Source organism: Crocuta crocuta, unplaced genomic scaffold (assembly GCF_008692635.1).
Source record: "Crocuta crocuta isolate KB4526 unplaced genomic scaffold, BGI_CrCroc_1.0 scaffold18, whole genome shotgun sequence".
Classification (NCBI taxonomy): domain Eukaryota; kingdom Metazoa; phylum Chordata; class Mammalia; order Carnivora; family Hyaenidae; genus Crocuta; species Crocuta crocuta.
The window spans coordinates 100,612-118,942 of record NW_027532589.1 but is presented as its reverse complement, the minus strand read 5'-3'; the positions used below and the strand labels follow the sequence as shown (position 1 = coordinate 118,942).

Below are 18,331 nucleotides of genomic sequence, written 5' to 3'. Positions count from 1 at the left end.
TACCTGATGAATCTTAAGGGTCTGCTTTTGAGAGATCTCAGTGAAGAGTAATCAACTTTGAAGAGTAAAAAGGAAATTAATAAAAGTTAACCGTTTAAGTCTGTGAGACTAGAATAAAGGTGGTGCCAATGGATAGAAATGGAGACTTAGGTAAAGAATTAGGTATAATGGTCAAGAGACGGCAGAAAGTTCAAGTTCATTCAACACAAATTACTGCCAACTCTGTGCTAGGTACGGTTCTAGATGGTGAGATATAATGGAGAACAATATTGACAAAAATCCTTGCTCTTGTGGAACTTACATATGAAAATATAGAAAAAATAGTTGGTATTTGATGTGGGATTTTGAAGTTACTGAGGACTTATCCTTGAGTATATATTATCCAAGATATATACTTGGGATCCAAAGAAAGGAATGCCTGAGATTAGGATGGTATCACAGCACAGAAGTCACACCAGAGTCTGTAGTCACAGAGCAGTACAGTGGAATCTCCTTCAGAGGGCACAGGGAAAATATATTAATGGACGATTAATCTAGGGTTGGAGACTGCTTGAGGACAGCTGGTCTTGAATTACCCTATCTTCACTATCACAAGAATATCACAGCATTGTCCTTTAGCAGATGCTCTGGAAATAGATGGTAATAATGGTATCTTGCATTTACATACATTTACAAAGTACAATCATTTGCATTATTTAATAAAGAAAAAGCCAACTGTCTCCCTATAATTATAGATGGAGAACGGAGGCAAAATTGAGAGTAGAATCATTCTCAAGATTACTAAACAAATTGTGATCAGATTAAGAGTTAAAAGTTGCCTGTGCTCACTTCGGCAGCACATATACTAGGAATTAGAAGTTTTCCTGACTCTTAGATTGTCAGAGGTAATATTATTATTTTTTCAGTCTGTATATTATCAATGTTGCATATTATGAGCTTGACACCCTAAAGAATGTTAAAGAAAAGAATAAGAAGGGTGCTGATTATATTACTTACTGTATGCAACCACATTTCCCCTAAGTAGTAATTTTAAGAACATGGTTAAGATTTTTCCAACTCTGAATGACAGGTTTCTGAATGACTGATTAGAGGTGCTTGATACTGATCATTTATTAGAAACTGGTTGGATCAGCACAAAAAATGCCCATTGATTTTGTTTCATTAGTCATCTGAATATGTAATTTCAGTGAAACAAGAGATTTAAAAGAATTTTAAAATGCAGTATATTGTCATTATGGAAGCAAGAAAGTTCCATTTCTTCCTATTTTTTATTATTGTACCTGAAGATGTTAAAAATGCACTGGCGGTGGATAACTCCAGCTAACCCTTTAGTCTTGTTTTCCTTTTCTAAATACAAGTTAGGGTGTCGGCCAAGCATCTTTTATGGGATAGTCAAAAGATAGTTAAGAAAAAAATCTACACAGCTTACTATTTACATTTGTGGAGTTCCATTAGCCACGAATTGATCTAAGCCCTTCACATATGTAAACTAATGTTAATCCTGGCACGCATATATGTATGCGTGTGTATATATGTAGAATGAGTGTGTACATATATGAGTGTGTATATATATATATATACACATGAATGTATAAACAGAGGCAGGTGCCATCGCTTTTGTATATGAGAAAACTGAGAGCCAAGGAGGTCAAGTAGATTTCCCCTACGGATACAGCTTCTACCTCCAAGAACCGGGATCTAATTTACACACAAAAGATTTCAGAAAGCAAAAGTTCTCCCAAGCCACTTTGCTTTCAGGTCCTCTCCAACTCTAGGAAACTGGGTTGCTAGTTTTGGTTCTAGGGCGGGGCCACGTGGAGCCTCAGCCACCTCCCCTGTCCTTCATTCCGCCCCAGCCACCCACGCCCGCTTCGCTCTTCTTCCACCACACCCTGCTTTACTTCTTCTATCTCCGCCCATCCCCACCNCAACTCCGGGCCTCCGCGGTCATCGCTGCCTGCGCGGTCTCTTCCCCTCGCTCACTCCCGCCCTTCTGGGCCGAGTGGGGCCGGGTGGCGTTTGCAGCCTTGCCCCGAGGGACACCGCGGCTTCAGGTGCTGGGCCTCCGGCGCAGCGCAATGTCAGGCGCCGCGACAGCCCTGTGAGTCCGAGGCCGCGGCCGTGGCGCTGGGCGGCGGCGGGTCCGGGCCGAGGCCGCTCATGGTACCGTCACGACACCATCGCGGGGCAGGAAGGCCAGGTAGGCAGTCAGGGGAGGGGCCCCGAGTCACCCTGAGCCCGAACCGGCGCCGAGTGCCCACGAACGGCCCCACCCCCAGCTGTTGGTGGCGGTCGGAGCGCCCCGGCCGAGAGGGTACTGGTCTCCAAGGGGCGGCGTGAGGGGAAGGCTGACAGGGGCGTGTGAGCCTGCTCCAGACTCAGGCACTAGTGGGAGCTGCCCGGGCGCCGCCTCCGGGCTTCTTCTCACTCCCTGAGGAGGCGTCACCGGCTTAACTTTTTTTTTCTCCCTCAAAAGAAGAGGATTCCGTTTAACAGCTGTTTCCACACTCGTCTCGTGAATGACTCTTTCGATCTCAAGAAACTAGCTGCGGTGACAGGCAGGGGTGGGGAGGGGGAGCGTAGAGTATCCTCCCACTCTACCAAGTGAGGCGATTGGAAACGTGCCCCCAAGACTCGCAACAAATCCCTCCCTCTCAAATAATCAAACTCCCCTTCCTAGAGATGGGGGGCCGAGAAGACACTTAGAAACAGGCGCGAGTCTAGACATTGTCCCCTGTGGTGGATTTCTCTGTAAGGAGAGGCGAATGGAGTTTCTGTATTTACGAAACTTGGAGGATCTGTTTACCAGCAGCAAACTATTGTTAAATATTGCCGTTTGTTGAAGATTGCCCCCCCTTTCCCCCCCGTCCTGACCTGTGTACTTTTCTGAGTATAATTTGAAATATACAGTGAATACCCGTAGATCCCATGTGATCCCATTAGGTCTCTGTACTTTTCTGAGTGTAATTTGAAATATACAGGGAATACCATTAGAGGCTAGAGAAGAGTGTCAATTACGTCGAACGCACTTTGGTATTTTTCTTTTCATTTGTTCATTTTGAATTTTAAGAGTAAAAAAGTTGTGGGATGACCCTTATTTTGAGTCCTCAGTGTTTTCATAATCATCATGTTATGGTTGTTTTTAGGAGCGCTGAGTTCTTTACCTCCTTTTAGACTCAGATCTGCCAAGGTTTCAGGAATTGCTGTTGAAGATCTCAGAAAGGCCTTCAAGATAAGGTAAAGCCCACTTGTAATTTGCCGTTTGACCTTCGCACTGAACATTAGCTAACAAGAATCCGATGTTTCTCGAATGCTAATTTTCTCATGTTCTACGGTTATCTTTCAAAATCTCGTCTAATGGGATCTCTGTTTTCTTACAAAACAGACTGCAAATGGTGTGCGTATTTATCATGAACCGGATGAATTCCCAGAGCAGTGGTTTCACTCAGCGCAGGAGAATGGCCCTTGGGATTGTTATTCTCCTACTTGTTGATGTGATATGGGTCGCATCCTCAGAACTTACTTCGGTATGTATTCTCCTGTAGGGTTTGCATTCTAGCAGTGCTGCTGTTCATCTGTAGTATCTCCCTCTTCGTTTCCAGTTCTCCTGCTGACTTAAACCAGGATTTTGAGGGCGCCTGGGTGGCTCAGTCGGTTAAGCCTCCGACTTCAGCTCAGGTCATGATCTCACAGTTTGTGAGTTCCACCCCTGTGTAGGGCTCTGTGCTGACAGCTCAGAGTCTGGAGCTGCTTAGGAGTCTGGGTCACTCTCTCTCTCTGCCCCTGCCCTGCTCATATTCTGCCTCTCTCTTCTTCAAAAATGAAATAAACATTAAAAAAAAATTTTTTAAGCAATATTTTGAATTTTGGACTACTTATATTTTCTTTGATAAGTGATTTGTGCCGATTCAGGTTGAAACAAAAGATACTTCTTTTGCATCATACGCTTTTCTTCCATCTTCTAGAGAGTAATTTTAAAAAATGAGACTATATGCGTGTTTTCTTAATATTTGAATATGTGTTGTTTTTTTCTAAATTCAGGTTTATTTTTTGTTTGTTTATAAATACTATTTTCTAGTGGAACATGTATCTAGGATGCAAAACCATTTGTCACTATTTAGTACATAGTAAGAATGCTTTTGGACAAATGAGTGAAAGTGATCAGAGTTTGTGCATATGCATGAGTGCATGCATGTTTATACATTTGCTGATTCAAACATTGTGAAATACATGGTACACAGTGCATTCAGTTAAATTTTATTTTACCTTTATCAGAGTCCTTTTGATAGTAATGTGCTATTTTGAGTGCACAAAGTAGTTTTTCTAATTAAATATGTAGTTACTTTATTCTGTTTAGTTAATAATTTCTATAAAACGACATGCAATTTCACTTTCAGATGTTACTTCTTTTCAACTTGTTGCACTCTTAAGGCTAATAGACAAAAGGACACTAGCATTTATAAAATGAACTTTAATGTCAAAAGAAGCAGTTTGCTATGTGGTCATCTCACATCATAGCTAAGTAAATAATTGACATAGATATTGTAGCCAATGGATACCTAAATTTTTAGCTGTTTTGGAAGTAAACTCTGGAATACAGCAGGCATTTATTTTTCACTCTTCTATAACATTTTTTTTTTTAGATTAACATTCTGTAGTTTAACCACAAAGAAATCTCTTTAATGTTGACAGGGAAATAAGCCTGTTTTAAAACTTTATTTTAGTTTTAAATAAATGGTTTGATTTTTATTTCTCTGGTAATAAAAGGACAGAAGAGAACCTGATCAAATTATAATTTAAGCAATCCCTATCTGTTAATAAGAGAATATTTTATAATTTTGTTATCCAAGAGCATATGTGATATGTCTAATTCATCAGCCAAATATGTTCATCAGACTTTTGAGATATATTGTGTATTTCAACAAGAAAATCAATCGTTTTATTATAAAAATTTTCCAGCATCTACAAAATAGAATGGTATAATGTGTCTTCATATATGTAACAAGTATCAAATTTTGTCAATCTTCTCTTAACAGCCTCTCCCCAGACATGTTTTCCTTGAGTATTTTAAAGCAAATTCTGACCACTTGTCCTTTCACCTGTGAATGTTTTCATATTCAGCTCAAACTGAAAGGTCCTAATTTTTAAAAGTATAATCACTATGCCATTAACATATCTAACAAAGTTAATTATAATTTCTTAAAATCATCTGGTACCTGGTCCATATTCAAATCTCTTTTAAGTCACTTTTGTTCCTCAACTGTATTCCCCCACATCTGCCTTTTGTTTTTGTTTTTGTTTTTTTTTAAATCATGCTATTAATTTGTTGGAAAAACTGGATCATTTTTCCTATAGGATATATCACATTCCGGCCTCATAACAAGACTGCCATTAGCCTGGGTGGCTCAGACAACAAACATTTATTTCTCACATCTGTGGCCTGGAGAGCTCAAGATCAAGGCACTGGCAGATGCAGTGTCTGGAATAGACTTGCTTCCTGGTCCTTAGGTGGCAGTGTTCTCACTGTGTGTTCTAAGGCTTCTAGAAAGGGCAGGAGAGTTCTCTGTGGTGTCTTTATAAGGCACTAATTCCATCCATGAGGGTTCTGTCCCCATGACCTAGTTATCTCCAAAGGCCCCACCTCCTAATACTTCCACGTTGGTGATTAGGATTTTAACACATGAACTTGGGGAGGACACGTATTCACTTCTTAACACACATTCCAGATTTGGCTGATTGTTTCCTTGGGGTGTCATTTAACTTACTCCTCCTTTTCTCTTACTTCCTGTAAAATGGTGCTTAGGTGTAAAGTCTTGATTTGATTCAGGTTCAGTTTTTAGGAAAAAATACCTTGGTGGGACTGGGTACTTCCTGTGACAATACACGAGTCACAAATGGCTGCAAGTCTTAACTTTGAGTGATGCCAACTTTGGCACTATAAAGTTTATTATGAACCTTTAAGTAAAAGTCAATTATCCATATGATTATTGCCTAGATGGAGTATTCATTTAGTGGTTGTAAAATGATGATTTATCTAAAGGTCATCACTTCTGCATTTATTAGCTGGAATTCTTTAATGAGAGCTTTCCACAGCCACTACTATGTATTCATCCTGAAACATGGTTCATGTAGGAAGGGTTGAATACATTTTGATCCTTTTCTTTTGTTCATTTTAGAGTAATGTTGCCTAGCAAACTTCCAGTAGTAACCATAGAGCATCATTATACATTCATGGATTTTTGCATGTTTATTGTGTTTCAGACAATTGTAGTTACTCCGTTTTATGCTTACACTGTCCTATCTTTGACCAGTGGAAGCCTCTTCAAATTGGCTCTACTGTCCTTTCACTATGACCCTATTAATCTTTAACATCTTATTTGCTTTCTGGTGCAAGAAGCCCCAGGCTCATCTGGTACTTTTCCTGCTCCATACTTGGATTTGGTCATTTCTTTAAGAACCCATGGTTTCTTTTAGCACAAGATGACACAGATTACCATCAGGATTCTATAGGTGCTTATTCCTTCTGGGTCATTTTTTCAGTATACATAACTAGGAATATTTTTTTAGGAAACAAGAAAATCATGAGTTCTAATTTAAATGAAGATGACAGGTTTTATATAATTTCCTAACAATGTTAAACTTCATGCAGTTTTATTCATACACTATTCTGCTTTATTACCTTCCTTTATGTGGTTTCCTCTGGGCTATTCTTCAGCTCCCCACACACAGCTCAAGAATAGCTTCTCTTAGGAAACTTCCATAATCCTCAAAATGATTTGTCTCCGTTTGGTAATTCCATGGTACCTGTACACCCCTACTGTGGTACTTAACATACTATGCTGTGTTTCTTTTCATGAAAAGAAAGGCTGTCTTATTTTTCCTTAGCCCCTAGCATAAGTACTCTTGCATAGTAGGTTTTTAATGAATGTTGAACAGAACACTTTTTTGGAAGTTGTTCCTGTTTTGTTTGGGAATATTCTTTGTATACAAGCAAATACAGTATTTAGAAATGAGTATAAAATATTTTTATAGTCCTTTTTGATTTTTTGTTCCATGTGCACTTCTAGAGTTAAAAATCATGTAGTGGGCTTATTTTATTAGAGATAAATAATGTTTAAAGTCATCTCATAGTTTATATAAATTTTTCCTCTACAGTATGTTTTTACTCAGTACAACAAGCCGTTCTTCAGCACCTTTGCAAAAACATCTATGTTTGTTCTATACCTTTTGGGCTTTATTGTTTGGAAGCCATGGAGACAACAGTGTACAAGAGGATTTCGAGGAAAGCATGCCGCTTTTGTAAGTTTTAAATTTTAAGTACTTGTTGGAGAGGGGATTTATTTTTTCCAAGTATAAGGTTAGTAGTGTCTTAAAGGATTGTCAGATTTCAAGTTGTTAAAGTGAGTGAAGGTAACCTGAAAGAAACCTCCTTTTGTCCAAAATTTTAAATTTATTCTTCTAATCTGCTCGGTATCAAAATATCTTATGAGAAATCAAAGGTACATAATCACTTTCTTTCTGTTACCTTATAACATCCTTTGAGTTGTTAAAAATTATTGAGCTAGCCCAAATCAATGTGGAGATGAAGATGTAAGTGAGGAATAAAAACAATATCTGGAGTCTTTGGTCATTTGCAGACCGGATGAATAGCATCTAATTAGTTGTAAAGTTGATTGTAGAAATAAAGTAATTCAAGGTTTTATTTATTAAAATGAAAAGAGCAGTTTTTAGGCCATGTTTCAGATGTTTGGTTTACCAAATTCTTTTATTGATGTAATATAATGTATTAATTCATGAGAGTTGAAAGAAATGGCAGTTATCTTCCTTGTAGAAGTAGAAACTGAATTTTTGAGAATGAAGAGTAAAAAACTGCCTCTTACATTCTTTTCTTTTTCCCTTCTCCTTTTCTCTTCTTTTAAAATTATGATAGAATATGCATAACACCATATTTACCATTTTAGTCCCTTTTCTCTTCCCCTTTTTTTTATTGTACTTAGATAATATAGCATAAAATTTACAGTTTTAATCTTATTTATTTAGTTATTTATTTATTTCTAGGAGAGAGAGAGACAGCGTGAGCAGAGGAGGGTCAGAGAGAGAGGAAGATACAGACTCCGAAATAGGCTCCAGGTTCTGAGCTGGCAGTCAGCACAGACGCGGGGCTCGAACCCACAAACCGCGAGATCATGACCTAAGTGAAAGTTGGACGCCTAACCGACTAAGCCACCCAGGCACCCCCAGTTTTAATCATTTTTAAATGTATAGTGGCATAAGGGCGCTTTGGTGGCTCAGTCAGTTGAATGTCCAGCTTTGGCTCAGGTCATGAATTCACGATTTGTGGGTTCAAGCCCTGCATCAGGCTCACTGCTGTCAGCATGGTGTCTGCTTCATATCCTCTGTCCCCGTCTCTCTCTGCCCCTCCCCCACTTGTGCTCACTCTCTCTCTCTCTCAAAACTAAAAACTATAAATAAATGTATAGTGGCGTATAGTGAACATTTTAAATGTTCAGTCGTATTAAGTACATTCACTTTGCTGTGTGCAGTCATCACCTGTCCATCTCCAGAACTTCTTCATTATCCAGAACAGAAATTCTGTCCATTAAATAATAACTAACTCCCATTCTCCACTCTTCTCAAATACTTTCTTTCTCTGTTATTTTTTATGTGTACTATTTTTTGTGCATTAGATTAGTATTATTTCTTGACTTTTCTAATGAGAGACATTATATAACGTCTTGTCTTTTCTGGTTATTTGCAAAAGTAATACATGTACGTTATAGAAATGCATATATACTGTAGTATCACATGTAGGTCTGTGTTATGTGTATGTAATACATGCACATTATTGAAAGTTTAGAAATACAGAGGACAAAAAAGAAAATAAGAAATTCCACCATTCAAGGAATGAGCCCAGAGAATTTTGGCATATATCCTACCATTCTTTCTCGTATGTTTATTTTTATTTTATTTTTTGTAAACTGGAATTGTGCTGTTATGTCCTGTTTTACAGTTGGCTTTCTGTTCTTAGTGGTATATCATGAACAATAATATTCCTAGAACATTTTTAATGTTAATTTTTTTGTAGTAGTATTGAACATTTATTATTGAAGACAAGTTATGGTAACAAGAAGAATAAGAATAGTCTGTCCATAATCTCACCATTCTAACACCACTATATATATGTGATACTCTCTAGAGCTATGTAGTAATGTGCATATATTTAAAATTATAGTAGAAATAAGTTTAGTTTATGTCATTGTCAACTAGATGTTGCTTTTCATGTAACAGTATATCATGAATACTTTTCCAGGCTAATAAACATTTGTTTATTTTTTTTATTTAACTTTTCCTTGGTGATGAGATTGTTTTCACTTTTTATTTTGATGTAAGTAAATGCGAATATTTTTATACACATTTGTAGTTATTTACTTAGGATAAATTCCTCAAAGCATAATTGCTGGATAAAGCAGTAATGCCATTTTTCAGGCTTTTGCTACTTATTACTAAATTATCATCTACAATTCATATCTCTATTAGCAGTGCATGAGATTGAATCCTTACCAAAACTCCAACATTTCCCAATTTGACAGGTGAATGGTGATACTTTGTTTAATTTGCATGTTTTTGGTAGCTTTTTCTTTTATTTGTTGCATAATAGAATTCTTTGAGTTGTCTATATTTTGTTTGTTTTTCTACGTTGACTCCTTCTTACTGACCTACAAGAATTCTTAAAGGCCTGGGCTCTGGTCTTTGAATCTCGTGCTGTCATTTGCTGATTGTGTGACCTTGAGCAAGTTATTTAACCTCTTCAGCCTTTACGCAGGGAAAATAGGGTAGCTGTGGGAATGAATAAAAGCATGCTTATGCAGACCTAGCCCAGAGTTCTCCAAGTGCATCCAGTCCCTGAGATCCATTTAGGTGGTTCTTGGCATTAATACTGTTATCAGTGTAACACTAAGATGTTATTTGTCTTTTTTACTAACCCATGCATCGTTTTCCTGCTGATCTGAAATGTTATAATTGTACTGTGAAAAGGTGGTAAGTTTTGTATTTAGACTGACTTGGGTTTTAATCCTGGCTCTTTTACTTAGATGAAATCTCTCAGTTTCAGTTTCTTCATCAGTAAAATGAAGTTGATAATACCACCTTGCATGATTGAATACTTGACATTAGCTTCTATTATTATTAATAATTATGCTCTTACAGGTCTACTCTGGATTTTTTATTCTGTTCCTTTGAGCTGTGAATGACAGCAGCCTTACTTTATAACATGAGTTTAATTAAATTTTATGTCCCATTATCTGTAGTTTGCAGATGCTGAAGGTTACTTTGCTGCTTGCACAACAGATACAACTATGAATAGTTCTTTGGTAAGTGCTTTTTTTCTCATCCAGAGTGGAATGGGTGGAATTGAGCCATGACAGGAAGGACTGAAATAGCTTTACAGCACCACTATATTAAGATGTAGATATATCTTAATATTGGGTGCCTTCCGTAAGAATTGTAATGTAGTACTTTGTTTCCTGGGACCAAAAAGTAAGCAACTCTGCCTTCTGGGGAGAGAGAGGAAGAGTACATTGGTTATGGAGTGAAAATACTAAGGGACAATCCTTTGTCCTTCGTTTCTTACTGACTTTGTCACTGTGTTCATTATTATTTTTATCACTTAGAAACAAATATTTTTGCTGGATACTGAGAATATATAAGCAGCTTATTTATTCCACATTTTTTTACACAAATTCTAAGGGCACTTAATATTTGTTAAGCACTTGTTCTAGGCTTTAGAAATACAGCTTTTGTTCTCGTGAGAGTGTGTGTTTGGAGAGGGAGGAAGAGACAGATAATAAGTGAACAAGTAAAGTAATTAACATATTCACTTATTTTAAGCATGTATAATCTAGTTGGAGAGAAAGTGTGTAGGAATCTGGGTTTTTTTAGGGTTTAAAGAGAAGCCTCTCTTTAAAATGTATTTTTCCAAATGTGGCATTCTATCTTGTAAAAAGTTTAATGTTACTCTAAAGTTTAACAGCACTTTATAAAGTACTAGTGCGGTGACCTTATTGTTTGTCTACCTTTTAGAACTATAGTTTCACGCAGGGGAGGCTACCGGGTACTGTAAAGAATTTATGAAACTTAGAGAAAATGTAATTTCTTTTGTCTGAGATCTTTAAAATCAGCAAGATTAATATCAATTGCCTCTGTCAACATAAAAGGAAGATTTAAGGTGGCAGACTATTCTTCTAACTACTCTTTTACTAATTTTTGCTATTATCTGTGAGATGGACATGTCAGAATTTTCTAGAACAAATGCTATAATAAAAAGTTCAGTGAATGAAGAGACTATGTCTATTTTAACCTCCTGTTGTCTCTTCGTTGACTGAATATTTTTCATTGGCAGAGTTCTCTACCAAGAGCTAAAAGGGAAATTAAAACATTTTCCGTTAATTTAAGAAACAGCCTAGTTAAAAAATTGTGCTTAAATATAGATCATTTAAAGAACATTTGTAAAAACAGTAGAGGAATTCAGAAGCATTTAAAAACATAGACTTTTAAAGCATGGTTAGATAAACCCGGTAGTTCTGTTGTCTACCACTTGATTATTTTATACCTGAGCTTCTATAGAAGTATTTTTTAAATACTTATTATTAATTACTTTAATAGTTATTTTGTGAGAGAGAGGAGTGAGTGAGGTGGGGAGAGGCAGAGAGAGAGTGGGAGAGAGAGAATCCCAAGCAGCTCAGCGTGGAGCCCAACTCTGGGTTCGATCCCACAACCGTGAGATTGTGACCTGAGCTGAAATCAAGAATAAAATGCTCAGTGAACTGAGCCACCCAGATGCACAAAGTTTTTTTAAATACAATTTTATGAGGGTGTTATGAGGACTGATGGGAAATATGTGTTTAACTGCTCTGGACTTGGTGCCTAGTGCATCGCAAGAACTGATAAGTGGTAGCCATTTTTTGTCTATTAAACCTGTAATAGTTTTCAGGAATCTTAATCTTTAGTTGAATCTTAAGTAATAAGAGGAAACAGTTCGGCAAATATATACACAGTATATACTTGATTATCTCTTCATTGCCTGCCTTCCCCTTTAACCTACATGATCATTGATGACAGAGACTTTATCCTTTTTCACTTTTATATCCCCATGATCTAGAACAGTTTCTGACATAGTAGAAGCTTAGCATGTATTTGTTAAAAGAATAAATGAAAAGGAATAGGAGATAATCTGTTTGAGAAAGAGGTCTGTTTTTTTGACATTTAAATGCTGAATATCATAATGTACCAATGCTGTTCCAATACATTTTAGAGAATTCTACCATGTAAATAAGGTGGTAAGCTGTGGTATATGTGACTACGCACTCTCAACTTAAATTTTAGACAATATACCAGCTATTACACTTGCTGTTTGTATTTGTTTCTGTTTTTGTTACATTCTAGAGTGAACCTCTGTATGTTCCTGTGAAATTTCATGATATTCCAAGTGAAAAGCCTGAGAACACAAACAATGATACTGAAAAAAGTAAGCAAAGCTTATAATTTTATAACTTAGAAATGGGAAGAAATTTTAGTTTCATTTAAGCCATCCCCAAACTTAGCGATTTTGTGGGTTGAGTAGGAACACCTGACATTTCTTCTTTTCCATGTGGGGTTAGCTTGGTCTGTAGTTTTCCAGAGGTTTTGTCTAGAAGTTTTTATTAATTCAACTAGAAATAATTTAAAAATTATATATATAGGGCAGTTTTTATATATATAATGACAGAAAAATTATATATATGATGAACACTTTCCTCTTCAATCATGCCGCTAAACACCCCTAATAGCAAATTATAAGAGTTTTGTTGTATCCATGAATTGTGTAAACAATGTCAGCTTCAGCATAAGACACGGTATTTATCCCTAATATTCTCTTGCAAAGAATGAACCTCTAGAGGAGTGTTCTACGTACTTGACCAGGAAAATAAATTCTCAGAAAGTGTGTATCTATGAGGAAATATCCAAAAAAAGTTATACAATAATAACTAAATAACTAATAAAAGCTAAAATAATAACCATACTATAATCCTGAAGCAGGCAATATGTGTACATAATTACAGAACCCTTGTTTGAATATTTGGTCTCATTTTAAAGCCTTTAAAACATTTTTATAGAGGAAAATAGTTTTCCTGTTAACTCTTTGAGCAGAGCTTCCCCAGGTTATAATATATCTCTGGTTTTCTTTGCTGTCCAAGTCTGATCATATATGGATGAAAGAATATATATTTATCAGTAAATTAAAATTTATGGCTTTTGTTGGCTGTAAGGGGAGACATTTAATGATTTTGTATTATGCTTTTCCTTTTAAGCTCCCAAAAAGTCTCGTGTAAGGTTCAGTAATATCATGGAGATTCGACAGCTTCCATCAAGCCATGCATTGGAAGCTAAGTTGTCTCGCATGTCATATCCTACTGTGAAAGAACAAGAATCCTTACTCAAAACTGTGGGGAAACTTACAGCAACTCAAGTAGCAAAAATTAGCTTTTTTTTTTGCTTTGTGGTAGGTCTTCTTTTCATTATGTATTTAGATCTTGAATTTTAAGACAGTGTACATACCAGCAGTTTGCTGTTGAAGTGTAATGCTGTTAGTTTGCTTACTCGTGACTCTAAACTCAGCTATTTGGGATCATTGGGGAATTTGAGTATCAAAGTCAAGAAATGCTTGCCGTACCTCAAAGAATTCAATAATTGCAATAATGTTATAGCTACTTCTATATATTTTCAGAATTTGGTATTGCTTCAAGGTCAGAATAATTAATAGTTATTTTATAATATGATGTATACAAGGGCTAATAAGTATCCAGATAAGAGTTTACTGTATGCATTGATTTTGTCAAAAAAGTGATTTGGTGGTTATATAGTAAATTCATGTATATGTGGTCAAATATTTTAGCAAGTATTCATAGTAAACATTTTTACAGAATTTCTTACAGTATTGTTGATAGCTTCTTTTTTATATTAATATAGAAACAAAAAGGTGCTTAAGATTTCACATAGAACAATCGTGTAGCAAATATTTTGGAATAAGCTGGGATTAGACTTGTCTGAGTTAGTGAAAACTCTGGAGTTTAAAATTTAATGGTGAATTTCATTGCTCTTATGTATGTCATTGGAAGCAGCCTAATCCAAGGTTGTTTAGTATGAGCCTGTAAGATTTAAATTTATATTGATCTTTTTTTAAACACTAGATAATGCAATACTAATGTCAATATCATTAGCCTGATTATAAGATTTTTTTACTTCCCAGTTTTGCCTCATCACATAGCCCACTTTTTTCTGTCCTCTTCCTGAATAACATCTAGCTGAGTGCTACCTTGATTAATATATTCGGCAGTGCAAATCAGAAAATCTTTGTGACTTATGATAATTACATATATACTAAAAAGCTCATACATTTGGATTATGCTGTTGATTGTGATTTCTGTTCGCTTATTTTGAAATAATGTAAGGCAAGATTAAGATTTATTAATTATATGTTTTCAAATGAGACTCTAATTTTCAAATGAGACTTGAGGTGAAGAATAATAAAAGTGTATTATATATATATAGTAAAAATTAAACCTGGGTGGCTCAGTCAGTTAAATGTCCAATTCTTGATTTCGGCTTAGGTCACAATCTCACGCTTCATGAGATCAGGCCCTGTATTGGGCTCTGTGCTGACATCATGGAGCCTGCTTGGGATTCTCTCTCTGTCTCTCTGCCCCTCCCTTGCTCACATTCTCTCTTTCTCAAAATAAATATAGAAACTTTAAAAAAAAGGAAAAGATAAGAGCCAGATTAAACAGGTTGTGTGTGTGTGTGTGTGTGTGTGTGTGTGTGTGTGTAGGGCAGAAGCTGGCTTTGGAAAGGGATGATTATATCAGGAACTTCAATTTAAAGGAAAAAAGCTACTTCAAATGAGCACACAGTTAATCCCTAGGCAAATTGCTAAAAGGAAAGGCAAATAGGAAAACCTCCTGAATTACATAGCTTATTGCCTATTAAAAGGAAATATGGTATTTCCCTTCTTTGGATAAAGCAAACTTCTAACTCATGACTCGGAGAGAATGTATTACACAGATTAAATACGTTACATAGGTACTATTCCATGTAGCATGTTGATATAGAGATAGATATATGGATATAAAAAGCCTTTTAAAAATTGTGATAAAGTACACGTGTTATATATTTACCATTTTAACCTTTTTGTTTCATTGTAACCATTTTAAAGTATATATAGCTTTAGTGACATTAAGTACATTGACATTGTTGCGCAACCACCACCATCTGTCAACAGAACAGTTTTCATCTCGTAAAACTGAAATTCTATATCCATTAAAAACTCCCCTTTCTTACCTTCCCCAGCCTTTGACAAACACCATTCTACTTTCTGTCACTATGAATTTGACCACTCTTAAGTACCTTGTATGAATAGAGTCATAACTGTTTTTCCTTTTATGACTGGCTTACCTCAGCATAAAGCCTTCAGGGTTCATCCTTGTAGCATGTGTCGGAACTTTCTTCATTTAAGTTTTTTTGTTTATTTATTTTGAGAGAGAGAGAATGCACACATATATGGAGGAGGGGCAGAGAGAGAATTCGAAGCAGACTCCACACTATCAGAGCAGAGCCCAGCACAGAGTTTGAACTCATGAACCAGGAGATCATTACTTGAGCCGAAATCAAGAGTCAGATGCTTAACTGATTGAGCCACCCAGGCACCCCAGAACATTCTTCCTTTTAAAGGATGAATATTATTTCATCGTATGGATATACCATATTTTGTTTATTTATTCATTCATTGATCTGAACTTGGGTTGCTTCCACCTTTTTTTAAAAAAAAAAAAAACATACAAAAACCTAAATAACTTACGAGCCTAGAAAGCTATGTTGGTCTTTAGTAAAGGCATTGCTATAGAAAGAGTAATATAGTCCAGGTATAGAGCTTGTTGGAAACCTAATTTAAGAGAGTGATAAGCTTTGATAAGGTTTAGAACAGTGCTATTTAATACAAATAAATGTGAGTCTCAAATGCGGTTGTCCTGTATATTTTTGAATTTTCTACAATTAGAAAAGAATTAAAATAAATTTTTTAAATGTTAATTTATTTTTGAGAGAGAGAGAGAGAAAGTGCGAGCTAGGGAGGGGCAGAGAGAGAGACACAGAGTCTGAAGCAGGCTCCAGGCTCTGAGCTGTCAGCACAGAGCCTTGTGTGGGGATTGAACCCACAGACCCTGAGATCATGACCTGAGCCGAAGTCGGACACTTAACTGACTGAGCCACTCAGGCACCCCTTCCAGTTTTGTAAAATTATATTTTCAAAAAAATAAAATAAAATTATATTTTCAAAAAAAATTTAAAGAGAAATCTGGTTAAGAGAAACAAGTGAAGTTAATTTTAATAACTTCTTATTTAACCCACTATGTATAAAATATTTTAACATGTTATCGATATGAGAATTCAGATACTTTATATCTTTTTTGTGTACTAAAATCTTCTAAGGATTTCAATTTCATTTCAATTTCTATTTTTATGTCAGTTCCTATTTCTTTTCAACTTCAGTTTTTATTTCAATTTTAGTTGCAAAACATTTCAGTTCAGGCTAGCTGCATTTCAGTTCCTCAGTAGCTACATGTGGCTAGTGGCTAGTGTACAGTGCAGGACAGAGGAGTTAGTGATTACTATATTTGCCAGTCCACCTTGAATGTCTTTTGTCTCATGAGGACTTGTGGTGTTTTAATTTTTCTCTGTAGAATATAATTTAGATCATATAGTATTTATCTAGAATACCTTTTATGATAATTTTGAAGTAACTTACTACTCATGAAATAATGAAATATATAACTTATTTGTGATTATTTATTAGTAAGTGGTTGTCCTCAACTCTGGAATACTGAAGTGAAACACTGTAAGGTTAATTTTTATTGGAGGGTAATTGAGGCGAGTCTTCTTTTGTGATGAAAGTACCTTGGATTTGAAAGCCAGAGAATGGGGAGAGGTATAGAATAGGAAGGTCTTTCTAGAAAGGGTTTATAACTCATGATGCATTCTTAGGAGTTTTGAATGGCCGCTACCTAAGTGATCTGTTTCTATTTCTTTGTCTTGTATTAGCAGAGACCAGTGAGATTGTTTGGAAAATGAGCAGAGTATTTATGTGTTAAAGTGGTAAGGAAAATGGATCAAGAAAGTTAATTTTCACCCTATAAGTTTTACCTGTTCTTGCAGACAGATCTCCAAAAGATAATTAAGAGTAGAATCTTTCACTTTTCTAGCACTTGAACCATAAGCAGATTGTGGCTTATTGCCATATATGTTTGATACTGTTCATCTTAGCAACTGCTACCTCATTTTCTCATTTAGAAAGTCAAGTGAAATTATCTAGGAAGTCAGAGAACTACAGATGGAGTCAGAATCACTTTGCTATACTTTTACTCTGGCTTTCACCTTGAGTACAGTGGAATCGACTAGATTCAGCTATCTGCTACCTTCTAGCAGTGCTCTAAGATATGTCTGTTGCTTCATTGAAATGTAAATGCTAAATTTATAGCACTCAACTAAAAGTTCTGAGAAAGATCAAGAGATGTCCCCTCTCTTAGGAGGATAGTCATTCTTCAGTGGAATATGAATATGTCTTAAGTAACAGTGATGCTGAAAACAGTTAGATGTACTTGACTTTGATTGACCCAGCAGTCTGCTGCTTAGTATATCTGTTAGTGACTCTCATGCACATGTGTACCAGGAGGCATGCACTAGAATATCCATAGTATCATTGTTTGAAATAGTCAAAAAATATCCATCAACAGAAAAATGGATGAGGTGTGAAAATAGGGATATATATCTAATAGCAGTGAAAATAAATGAGTTTTGGAACCCCACCCCCCACAGCACATACACACAGGCTTCATCAAAAAGAAGTCTTATTTCTTATTCCTTAAATTAGGCACAGTATTGAGGATATAAGAATATCCTAGCTTAGATGAACTAAAGAGAAGGAAAAAAAATCCTCAAACCGGAAAACTTCCTTTAATTATATCCAGTTATGAGAATTCTTTGTATTGTGTCTCCAAACTGAGAGTCAGAGAAATAACAATAATTAGCTAGCAAATTCATATTTTTCATTGGACTTTTTTAGATTTGCAAAATGAATATGTCCTTTTATCAGTCTACCTAGCTAGTAGCTACCTTGATCCATCCCCATAAGGCATCATCTTGTTCAGTTGATTTCTCATCATGCTATATTTATCTGTACATATTTTAATATTGGAGAATTTCCCCACATTTAAATTTGATTTAATTAACTTCAATAGAATGCTAG

At 35.9% G+C, this 18,331-nt stretch overlaps 1 protein-coding gene across 1 annotated transcript in view; it reads left to right on the top strand.

Annotated features, from left to right (window-relative positions):
• Nucleotides 1–1,934: 1,934 nt before the first annotated feature.
• Nucleotides 1,935–18,331, top strand: part of SLC35F5 (solute carrier family 35 member F5) — a 39,214-nt gene continuing 22,817 nt past the window's right edge. The window contains exons 1-7 of the mRNA XM_077779613.1: nt 1,935–2,200; nt 3,147–3,237; nt 3,386–3,527; nt 7,156–7,299; nt 10,308–10,370; nt 12,442–12,523; nt 13,347–13,537. Of these exons, the coding sequence (XP_077635739.1) occupies nt 2,161–2,200; nt 3,147–3,237; nt 3,386–3,527; nt 7,156–7,299; nt 10,308–10,370; nt 12,442–12,523; nt 13,347–13,537 (753 nt within the window). The 5' untranslated portion in view covers nt 1,935–2,160. The remainder of the gene's footprint in view (nt 2,201–3,146; nt 3,238–3,385; nt 3,528–7,155; nt 7,300–10,307; nt 10,371–12,441; nt 12,524–13,346; nt 13,538–18,331) is intronic.